Genomic DNA, 12,547 nt, shown 5'->3' with positions numbered 1-12,547 from the left:
GAGGTCCCTTCCAGCCCTAATGTCTATGAAATCTATGAAATCTCCATTATGTCTTCAAATTTCCATCTGGACTCCACCATCAGTTCCTCTAGCTATCCCATCTTCATTCCTACTGGCTATAGGTTCAAACATTCTCTCTCCTCAGTAGAAAACAGAACAGCTTCTAAAGGAGAGATTGAGGGAACCTTACCCCAGAACACCCTATCTCCTGTGGATGAGAGATAAATGTTCTTTGTGGACATGGGAAAGAACTGAATAGAAGGGGATATGATAAGGGTCTATAAAACAATGTATAGCGTGGAGAAAATAAACAGGGATTTGCTATTTACTACCTCTCTCAATACTAGGACTAGAGTACATGCAGTGAAATGATTAGGAAGAAGGTTTAAAACTAATCAAAAGAAGTTTTATTTTTTATATAGCATGTCATTAACTTATAGAACTCTCTGCCATAAGGTGGTGTAGAGGCTGACAACTTAACCAGACTCAAAGGAGGTTTCATGCAAGGTAAGTTCATCCGTGGGTATGAAACATGATGGTAGGGCTGTAATTTACAACTTCCTAGGCCTCTATATGCTGAAAGGGCAGGGGACGAAGCACTCTGGATAAGACTAGCACAAATACACATCGCATTAGCATCCTGTTTATGCCACTCTGAGATACAGAGCACTGGGCTAGCTGGGCCTGTGGTTTGATCAAGTGTGACATCATGTATGTTCTTGTGTCTCCCACACACTAGCCACTAAATTATTTCATTAGAAGAGGCACTGTCACTTCCTCCTCTGCCTGTACTTTGTATATAGCCTGATCTGATAAACATATTCTGAGACTGCCTGTAACTTTGGGCCCCATAGCTTATGTATGGCAGGACCAAGCTAAGTGCCTGGCCTCTTCAGCACTGTCAAGGCTTGGGTGACTGCACACACCCAGTGTCAGAAATTTAGGCACTGAAAAGAAATTTACTGGAGGAAAAGTAGTCAACCAGGGATGTAGGATCTTTTGTGATTAAGCTGTAGCTGAGTGCAGTTTTGAGTATATAAATTTTGGAGTTAAGTGCAAGTTGTGGAGGTAGCCCATCAGTTTAAGACTTCAACAACACTGGCATACACAGACATTTTTTGGCTATTGGGAACAGCTGGAAATTAAAACTTGGCAATTGTTTACATAACTAATCCAGCCATAGTCTGTATATTTGACTTTTTTTCCCCAAATGTGAAGTGGCTTGTTTTACAGAGGAATGCTTAGATATGATCACAGAGCCCTTCAGTTCACTCTGGTGAAGATGGAGCATAGAAACCTTAAGTGGAACGCAAACTCTAAAATTAATCAAAGGTTGGCAAATGCAGTTGTATTGTCCCAGACTGAACTGCTTACAAACAAAGGAGTTTCTGATGTATGAGGCTATTGATGCTATAGAATGCTGCCAAACATAATATGAAGAACCCCTTATTCAGACACCTGATCTTTAGAATGCGGCATCGTTTGTAATAATTTTAACGCTAACTAAGTACACTTTGATGAGACAGCATTTAATAAAATGCTCATTAATTTCATCATTAGCAAGGGTATGCTAAGAAGTAAGCCAGTTTCTTATGTCACGCCCAATTAGCATCCCATGCTAGTAATCCCATTAGTATTGTTGAATTCACTAATGGAAAAACTAATGGGCATGCTACCAGGGCACATTAATTGGGCATGACACCAGTTCTGGTTTTAATTATTAAACTACGATAATGAAATGTGTGTTTGTAAAATATTAAAATGTTGAAATAGGACAGAAGACAATAAAAGGACTATATGGAAAAATGGATGTCAGCGTGTAAGTGCATATGAATTTGTGTTATTATCCTGGTATACAAACCATGCCTGCATACTGTGATGCAGGTACCTTTAAGAAAGGTACATGGATTTGTGTGGGATAACATCCTGTATATGCTTATGGGAAATTACTCGTTTTTTGTAACTGTAGATACATAATGTGTATTCTCACAACTAAGATGCACAATGACAGCACAGAATTAAAAAATAAACTATAAAAACATGTATTACACTACAGTTCTGTATGTTGCCCAATAATCCTCTGAGGAAGTTTGAATGGAGACAACTTTATTCCTTTAGGCTAATGCAGCATCAAAGCTGAAGTAGTCATTTTTGGCAGGATTGTGTTAACAGTTTTATTATATTAAAAAAAAAAAAAAAAAGGAGGTTGTCATCAGTATAATACGGTCACCAAAACAGAGTAGGTAAGAACAGAGGTGTGAATGAGGCTTACAGAGCTGGTTTTTTATTTACCACTGCACGGTGCTGAACTGGTTACTACTTTTATAAAGTAGTAGTGTTATTAAGACAAAACAAATGTTTCTTTAAATGAAGACGTTGGAAATTTAGGCTACTGAAACTTGTCCTCAATCAGTATAAGATGTTATAAAGCTTATTTTGCTCTATTAAGAGCTATTGCCCTTGCATAGTATCATGTTTCACAGTTAAATTTTTGCCTGGGAAACAGGGATATTCTGTCCTGGCAAGTGAATTGTACTGAGGATGATTTTTGTTCCTGGAGAAACTAGCATTTCTCCCCACAAATCAGGAGTAATTAAAGCTCCTGGACTGTGTCTCCTAGTGATTACTGGATGACTTGAATGCCAGTCAGACATCAGTCTTCAGCAAATGCCCCTATAATGTAGTTACTATTCCTACAGCATTAATGTGTATGTGTGGCTTTTAATTCCTTTTATTTTTAGTGTGACATGGATCAGTTAATTGTCTCTGACTTCACAGTTTTAGAAATATTTTGCCTACTCATTAGGCAGTCAGCTTTTTAAATTCACCCCAATTTTCTTTTCATTCAAAGCTTTCTGTGTTCCCAAATTATTTTAATACAGTTTGAGGAAAAAGTTATTATATTAAAATATAGTTTTGCATGCACCTCTTACATAGTCATAATGTCTCAAACTTTTACCTTCCAGTTTTTCCTTTTAAATTGTTGGCCTTCCTGAAAGGTATGGGACTGACTGTCCTGAAGAATGACATCCTCTCTTATTCTGAAAGAGCAGGTGCAGCAAGGAAAATGACAGAGCAAGCCTCTACCAGGCTGCCCAACAAATGTATTTGTAGAGAATGTTATATAGCTAGAACATGGGAAACAATGATCCCAGTTAATATAAAATGTAATATTGGTTTGCGACATAGGACCAGGGCCCTCAAACAAATTTTGAAACTCATTTCAAACAGTCTGTTACACAATCATTTGATAGCTTCCTCTTGAAATGGTATAGAAGTAAAACTTAAAAAAATCTGGATGAAATGAAGCCATCACTAATTGTCCCTATAACCTCACTGACATTAGTGGAGCTGTAGAGGGGTGTTTAAATCTGAGATTTAGGTTAGGTTTATTAACTGCTAGAAGTAACTACACGGGATCCTTCCTTGGTCCTTACGGAAGCTAATTTTAAAATTGGAATTAAAAGGAAATGGATGAAGGTATCTGGTATTAAGTCTTATACATAGTTGTACCATGACTGAAGAGATTCTTTTGCAAATCTTGTATCTATATCTATATCTATTACAGGATGATTTGCCATGTTTCTGAAATTAAATTTTCAAGAATACCTAAATGAGTACATTTTTCTTACATAGTATTCTAGCAAGGTATCCTTCTGTTATAATTTCTTGAAAGGGATCTGCAGTGGCAGTTACTCCAGCTAATGATAGTGGAAGACAATACAATGATAACAGCTGGCACCACATCATTGCTACAAGAAATCAGGATTTGGGAGAAATCATTGTAGATGGGCAGTACACAGGTAACCAACTAATTTTCATAACATTATAGTATTTTCATTCCTATCCATGTTATTGCTTGTTTGCTTCCTTTTGCATAGTATTTTCTGAATCCTTTGTTTAATGTGTACTTCAGTGCCTATATATTAAATTGAGGATTTACTGGAAAAATGCATAGTAAGTGATATACAATCTTGTTTAGGTTCTTCCTTAGCTACCAGTGGCAACACCATTATTGGGGAAAACACAGGTGTTTTTGTTGGAGGACTTCCAGAGGATTACATTATCCTAAGAAAGGATACAGGTGAGTAAATTTGTGACATTCATGTGACATCCCTGAAATCCACTGTTGTGGGGCTGATTTAAGTCCTTGCAGCATTGAGGGATGTACTAACAGCTTGCTAGGACCCTGAGGACAGCACTTAAATGCATAATAATTGACATAACTGATAGACTTGTTGAATCATGGGAAATTAGGGTTGGAAGGGACTTCATGAGGTCATCTAGTTCAATCCCTTGCTCAAAGTGGGGCCATCCCCAGTTATCTCATCCCACTCAAAGTTTTGTCAATCCAAGATTTTGAACCTCTCCTAAGGGTTTTAAGGGTGTGAAGGGAGATTCCACAACCTCTCTGGGTAACCCTTCTAGTGAGAACGTTTTTCTAATATCTAACCTAAACTTCCCTTGCTGCATCTTGAGATCATTGCTTCTTATTCTGTCATCTTTCACTCCTGAGAACAGTCTAGCTCCATCCTCTGTTTAACCATCCTTCAAGTTGTTGAAGGTTGTCATTAAATCCCCCCTTAGTCTTCTCTTCTCCAGACAAAATAAGCTCAGTTTCCTCAGCCTGTCTTCATAAGTCATGTGCCTCAGACTCCTCACCATTTTTGTAGCCCTCCCTTGGACTCTCTCCAATTTGTCCATGTCCTTTCTGTGGTTGGGGGCCCAAAACTAGACATGGTACTCCAGATGTGACCTCACCAGTGCTGAATAGAGGGGAATACTCTCTTCCCTTGACCTGCTGGAAATACCCCTAGCGATGCAGCCCAGTATGCCCTTAGCCTTCTTTGCAACAAGGGCACACTGTTGGCTCATATTCATCTTATTGTCCACTGTAACCCCCAGGTCCTTTTCTGCTGGGCCAGCCAGTCCCAGTCTGTACTGGTGCATGGGATTGTTCTGTCCTAAGTGCAGGACTTTGCACTTCTTATTGAACTTCATGGGATTTCTTTTGGCCCAATCCTCCAATTTGTCTAGGTTGCTCTGAATCCTTGTCCTACCCTCCGACGTATTTACTACTTCACAAAGCTTGTTTTATATGATCTATATACTTGCACAAAAGTTATTACATTTGCATTTTCAACAATAGAAAATGCTGTTTGGCTAAATTCACCAGCAACAAGAAAAAAGTATTATTTCCTATACCATTTTTTCATAACTAATAGCTTGTAACAGATACATGTACAGGTTCATGCACTGGTATCTTCATATGTATAAAACATGAGTGCATTATATATTTTACATTATAAGGATTCCTAAGGACTTAAAATATAAATAAACAGGAACTGAATCACTTAAAACTTTAATTAAGACAAAGTAATGGTGAGTGGAAAGCAGCACCAACTTAACAGGGTACAGCAGCACTGCATAACAGCATAGACTACAAAGATGATTTATCCAGTTGGCATGGTAAGAAAAGGGCTGGCCAAACTCAGGTGTAACAAGTAGTCACACTTGACCAGGGCAGGAGACAGAATATATCAGTCTTGCAATAGCTATAAGATCTTTAATTCAGCATTATGAGAGGTAAAGACTTGTAACTTAGGGCACCGTGAAGCAAATTACCAACTATATGGAGTAGAATCCATGGCTTTCTTTATGTCATCGTATTGAGAATTAAAATTAGGGTTTATTTAATTATAGCACAGAAAATCAATGCACCTCCCTGCTCAATGGCTACAGAGGACTTCTTGGCAGTTGAGCCTAATGTGGCTCTTATGCTTAATGAGCAGCAGGAAAACTGGAGCGTACAAAAGGGTTCCTGTGTCTCCAAAGGGTGGAGCCTTATTCCTTCTGGGTATCAGTAATGCAGCGGAAAGGGGATGGGCTAGGAAAGCATGGCAGAATCTGTGACTACCCCATAAGTGTCCTTCTGTGGTAAACCAGGATCAGAAACAAAAACAAACTCTCCCAAGCACATCCAGGAAATTAGTATACACAAAATCTGCTCCTTTTTGGGGTTTTGTTTCAGTTCGCTGAAAACAAAAAAGTGTATTTCTCTAGCCTTGCTTCAGTCATCCAAGGTGACTGCCTTAATATCTTGTGCAGATTAAGAAACAAGGTATTCAAAATAAAAACTTAAAAGCAGTTTTTTGGAAAGGAACATCTGTAAAAACTGGTTTTGTTACTGAGTAGACTTCAACAGGGAAAAAGATTGTATACAGTCCCTTAAATTCTGGCATGGTTTGTTATAGCCCAACAACCATGTATTTCTGGATCTCTGAGACACCAAATGAGAATGTACTTGTGATGGCTACCCCGTTTCATGTATTGAGAGTAGCATTTTTGCTTCTTCCACTCATGAAACCCAGATTGGAGGATATTAGGCTGGGTTTACCATCACTGGCTTCTGTGAGATATTTTTTTACCCCTTCAGTAACTGCATCCCTTTCTTCTTTAGTATTTTTAAAGGTAAAACCTTTTTACAGACCTGATTTCATAAGGAGTCTCTTGTAAGCACTACACTCTATGATACCCTCAGCTGCTGCTCCATTCTTCTAGGCTGCCCTTAATGCCTGGGCCAGGCACTGGAGTCTGGGTTTGCTCAGGGAACAGACCTCTGAAAAAAAATGGTGCATACCTCATAATAGCTTTAAATGAGCTAGCTCGGGTACTAAAAATATCCTACCTAAATCAGCAATGGTGTTCAGCATTAACTAATTTATCCTGATGGAAACCAGGGATTTGTGGGCTGCTGCCACAATACTATTATGGGTACCTACCTGCACACAAATTTAGCACAGTACTTGTTTATCATCTACATTACTCTGTCTGTATTTACATGTACCCTGAGAGACCAATATACTGGTGTGGGTGGGTAGGTAAAATATTTACTATTTCATAACTTATTATATATTCATTACTATCTCTATTTCATTTGGTATGGCTTGTTTTATAAATGACTATTTTTTTTTTTTTTTTCAGGAACCAAAATAATTATCCAGAAAGGTTTTGTGGGGTGTCTGAGTGACATATTTTTGAAAAAAACACACAATCCATATGAAAGTTGGGAACCTTTAAATTGGCAGGATGCTGAAGAGCAAAACAATGTTTATCAGACATGGGAAGGCTGCCCCACTGTCCTCATGGAAGGAGCACATTTTCTTGGGAAAGGTAGAATGCAATATGATATAAGGAATCAAATATACTCCCAATCAGAAATTTCCACATCCCCTATATTTCAGTTGTTCTACTTTTTTTAAGGACCCTGTTGATAAGTATACAATTACAGAGGTGTAACAAAGCATTTGGGTGCCCAGGACAGCTAGATGCATGGGAGCAGCAATGATTTTGCAGAGGCAGTTGATATTTTTCTGTCCTGTGTTCTTTGCCCTCACCTCCTCCCAGTCCGTGCCCGGGGCTGCTACCATGGTCACCCCACCCTAGTTATGTCACTGCAAAATTATTTTCAGCTGGACTAAAATTGCCATCTGTTGCCACAAGAGGAATTGGTGCCCAGAAAATGAATTGTAATCAGTGAAAAGTGAAACTGTTTTAGCAGCTCATATCTTTACTTCTGGGGATTATTTTGCAGGTGCCAGTTGCATCTGAAAAAGGGGGAAGGCTCACATTCTGCTATTCAACACAAAATATCAAGCTGTATCATGGCAGTGAAGCATGCCACACTTTGCTTCCTTCTTGGGTTTTTGGTCCACCTGAAGAAGTGGCCTTACAAGGCTCAGTGACACTGTCCTTGGACATCAACTCAGCTGCTTCTAACTGAATTTCACAAATGAATGTACCATTTAATAACTTTCTTTGCTTTTGAGTATCTAATTTTGCTTGTTTAAAAGGGGAAAAAAAAATGATTACTTTTTGTCTTTCAAGGGTTCCTGGAACTCCAATCAGATATTTTTCATGGTGGACTGGATTTCGAGATCTCATTTCAGTTTAAAACAGACCGAATGAATGGATTACTTCTGTTTGTTTACAGCACAGAAGGACCAGATTACCTTGCTGTATGTTTAGACATCAATTTTTACAAATAATTGTTACAGCAATTGGTATTTTGTATGAGATGCTCCTTCTAAAATCAGTATCATTATCCAAAGGCCCTTGTGCATGTGTGTGTTTGTGTTTTCAAACAATGTATTATTATTTTTCTCTTTTCCAAATCCTGTTCAATACAACACTTTAAAATGTAGGGACAAAAGACCCCACCAAGTATATGATTTCAGGACCAAAAAGTGAAAATAAAGGTATATTACATACCTACATTCTTAGTTTTAGATGAAGGAAGCATCAACATGACTGACACTTTTTGTACTGAACCATTCTGACATACATAACATGAATACCATAGAGCCTCGATTCTTCTCATGGGCAGGTTCTTGACCCCTCTTCGAAGATGAGGCTTTGCAGTGTATCCCGGTGTATATACCACCTCAGCAAACACCTGTGCAGGACTATGGAGATGTACCACCTGTTTACTGAAGGCTTTATGTCAAAGGGCTCTGCTTTTGAAATCAGTACTTCACCTGATCAGACAAAAGCTGTGCCTTTTGAGGTAAAAGCTGCAGCGGTTTTTTTTTTTTAAATTTGGCAAACTGAATCCTCCTAATACGAAAAAATCTGGATTCTACTGTGTATATTTTTCCTTATGTATCCAGTTTTTATTAACTTCTCAGGCCAACGTGTTGTTAATCTTTCAGAATTTGTTCTGTGATCATAATCCATCCCTGCTCACATTCAGCTTTAATTGTGATCCTACCTTTTGCATGACTTACATCCAGAACAGATGGCTTTGCCCAATCTGTGTGTTCCTCTGCATCTGTCTGCTTTTCTCCCAACCCCTGCTTTAAATAGACACAATGCTGAAAATGCATTACATTTCAGTGCTAGAAATCAGACTAATTTTATTCTGTTGCACCAACCCAATATTTACTATTGTAGTACTTGCTAGGGTTCAGGATCGTGGTCTCACTGCATTAAAAGCTGTACAAACTAAGACCCAGTCCTGTAAATGCTTGTATATGGGTACAATAACAGGGTCAATGGTACAGCTTGCATGAATATGCTATGCATAATGACAAGTATTTAAGGTTTGGGGCCATAGAGGTGTGCTTGACTGAGAAGTATGTTTTCTTGTATCAAAGAAAACATTATTTTGTTGTCCTTAATGTTTACTCTGTCTAGCATTATAAGGCAGTTATTATATTTAGTCTGAGCTGTTATTTTAACTCCTCTATATATATTTAACAATTTTCTATTTCCATCTTTAATTGTTTAAACTCATGTCATACACCAGAAAATAGTAACAAAGCCACTGTGTATTGATTCTAAGATAGTTGTAATTTCTGACTGACAAGTAAACTGGAATGTAGTTATTTCTAACATTGGAATTACAAGCAATTTTGGGATACTATGATTGGTTCTGATCATTTTTATGGGTTACAGCCATATTTTCCTGTTTAAAAAAAAATTCTTCCCTGGTTGTGTGGAAGACTTGTAAAAAGAGGAGAAAAATGACCTTCTGACTACAGAGGGGAAACAGTACAAAAACAAGCTAAACAAAATGTAAAAAGTAAGCTAACCAAATAATTTTTCACTTTAATTTCAATTTTTAGTTTTAGTCATGTTAGGTATAGTCAGGTGGTTATTAATGCACACAAAAAGTATGATTAAATACTTTTTTAGCATCCTTCCTGGCTCCAATCAAACATTTCCATCTAACCTCATTCTGACCTCAGTAACATTATATTCCTAAGGCTGTGGAGGGTTACATAGAGAAATGCATTTTCCAGGTCCTTGCTGTTCATGCACGTAATGAGGATAACAGGAGGTTTCCCTGAATATTTACTTACACAAAAAAAAGAAGATTTTAGAGAGTAGAAATTAAGTGCATAGCATGTTGTGTATGCGCTGTTGTGCCTTTGTTAGGATGCTGATTCAAGATAAGCTTCCATTGGTGAAAAAGCTGAGAAGTTCGAGCAATTTGCTTGGTACCATTTTGCAGACTCATTCTTTTGGTATTCTTTGAATCATTACTTCACACTTTGCAAACCTGATCCTTTTTCTTTTAAGTGTAGCCCCTGTCACTGTGTATTACCATTTATTATAATATGTTATTTACTACAAGCAGCAGCATCTTTCTTTCTAAAGAAACCCTAATAGGTGGAACAATACAATCATTAAAAAGAGGTAATATTGAAGTCTCATTGAAGAATGGTATGTGGCAGATGTATGACTACTGTACATATATTCTCTTTCCCTTTTTCTCTTGGAAGAGTCAAAATGGCACGAACATAAAACAGGGGTTATGAGATGGTGAGTGAAAATTCATGTTCCTTCTCTCAGGAGAGAATTTTAATATGGATGCAGGAGAAAAAAAGAGTGCTGTGGGCTCTATGCAGGCTTTGTATGACTTTGACTTGGCAAAAATCAGTATCTTCTCCCAATGCATTTTCAGTACTGAAGAGGGAACTCTTAAAATGGATATGTGCCACTGTATATCATTGGCAATGGATTTCTTCTCCCTGGTGTTGAGATTCCTTTTCCTTTGTCTTTGGAATTCAAGTAGAGAAATTTGAGAGTAAGCGCTCCATGCCAAATGGCTGGGGAGTAGAGTTGGGTCAGCCAGTTTGAATCAAACCATTAACACTAGTGTATGCCACATAGGTCACATTGACCTCTTTGGGGAATACAATGCATTTTAACATAAGCAAGGAACTGCATGCTTATCTCTTCTTTGTCTGAAAGCCACTGAGGTCTGGGCATAATGGCCACTGTGTCCTGATGAGCATGCATGCATGTTTTGTGGCATCTCAAACCTGTCTGAGGTGCTGCAAACCAGACACCATGCATACACACCCATTTGCTGCACTGCTAATTAGCAGCATGGTGGGTTTTTTTGACACCAGGAGAAAAAATGTGTGCTCCTGCCTGTGCACTCTCATTTGGACGTGCCCACTGTATCCAAAGTGGAATAACTCCAATAAATTTTCACTTTTCAGAAGTTAGCAGCAACTCAGAAATGATCACTCTGAAAGTCCATCAAAGAACTGATCTTCTTGCTTTGGGTACAGACCTGTTCATCTCCAAAGTCAACACCAAATCTTTTGTTCCAGAGAGAGCAAGGGCTCAGGATTGTTACAGCTGTTTTCTTTCTATATTGATATTCATTCTTATTGAACCCTCTGATTTCCAGGTTGATTACAAAATGAAAAAAGATAAGGATGACTGTGTTTTTTGGGTATCGATACTAGACAAAACTGTTGTTGAATGGCAGGTCTACCCACAGATATTGATTCAGTCTCTGATCCAACTCCTATTATACATACTTGGATCAGATCTCTGTACACCATAGTCAGATACTCTATTCAGGGTGAATGTCACTTCATCTGATAGTATGGTGGTTGACTACATGAGTACCATGATATCCTTTTAAAATCCTGATGTATAGCAGGAAAACATCTATTACAAAAGTGTTTTCTCTAAATTGAATTCTTAATACAGGCAACCCAATATTTATCTAGGCTTTGATATAAAAAATTCTTGACTACTTATAGCAGTAGTTCTGAACATTTTTTATACTGCAGACCTGCACACGAGTGGGGTGGGGCGCACAGAGCCAGCTGCCTTCCTCCTGGGGCTGCCCTGCCACCCAGCTTTACCCCTGCACATGACTACTGGCAGTGGAAGCTGTTTGCCAGGGGGGGACAGATGAGGGTCCAAGCAGGGGGCTCACACCACAACCCAGCAGTCAATCCTTCACATCCCAGTATCTGACTGTCACCAGGTGGTTGGGAACCTCTGAGTTACAGGGTTGTAGGTTGTAGCTGGGTTTGTCTAAGGACATAGGTAGACAAGGTTCTTTGGGTAGATGTGAGATCTCTTGTTAGGCTAACTAAATAATTGGAAAAAATGTTCTTTCCAAGCTTTCGGGCACAAACACACTTCTTCAGGCAGAGGGAGGTCTCTTGACTACTTGTTGCACTCAAAGCAGGGAAGCTTCTCCTTCATCTCTATTAAGGTCTACCTTTCAGGAATCTCAGCTTGACATCTACCAGGACAATTGTGTATACGCCATGTCTTCATGCCCCATTGTCCACCAGCAAAGAACCCACTCTTGCCTGAGGACCACCCCCCATCTTCACCCCTTTGAAATTCTTTCAGAATGCTTTAAACACTATCTCATTCTGAAGATGATGTCACTCAAGGCCATTACACTGGGTAGAAAAGTGAGTGAGCTTCAGGCAATTATGATGAAGCCCACATAAAATGCTTTATACAGTTGAAGCAGTTTCATAGTTTCCTGGGTCGGAAGGGACTTGAGTAGATCATCTAGTCCAACCCCCTGCCATGGCAGGAAAGAATACTGGGGTCAAACGACCCCAGCAAGATGTTCATCTAACCTCCTCTTAAAGACTCCCAGGGTAGGAGCCTGCACCACTTCTCTTGGAAGTTGGTTCCAGATCCTAGCTGCCCTGACTGTGAAGTAGCGCTTCCTGATATCTAGCCTAAACCTGCCCTCTGCCAGCTTGTGACC

General features: G+C 38.9%; 1 protein-coding gene across 1 annotated transcript in view; it reads left to right on the top strand.

Annotated features, from left to right (window-relative positions):
• Nucleotides 1-12,547, top strand: part of USH2A (usherin) — a 652,515-nt gene that overhangs the window by 236,963 nt on the left and 403,005 nt on the right. The window contains exons 22-25 of the mRNA XM_019549473.1: nucleotides 3,677-3,803; nucleotides 3,983-4,084; nucleotides 6,985-7,173; nucleotides 7,888-8,018. Of these exons, the coding sequence (XP_019405018.1) occupies nucleotides 3,677-3,803; nucleotides 3,983-4,084; nucleotides 6,985-7,173; nucleotides 7,888-8,018 (549 nt within the window). The remainder of the gene's footprint in view (nucleotides 1-3,676; nucleotides 3,804-3,982; nucleotides 4,085-6,984; nucleotides 7,174-7,887; nucleotides 8,019-12,547) is intronic.

The sequence above is a fragment of the Crocodylus porosus genome, unplaced genomic scaffold (assembly GCF_001723895.1).
Source record: "Crocodylus porosus isolate Cpor-Errol unplaced genomic scaffold, CroPor_comp1, whole genome shotgun sequence".
Classification (NCBI taxonomy): Eukaryota; Metazoa; Chordata; order Crocodylia; family Crocodylidae; genus Crocodylus; species Crocodylus porosus.
The sequence above is the reverse complement of the archived record's forward strand: the minus strand, read 5'-3'. Positions and strand labels throughout refer to the sequence as shown.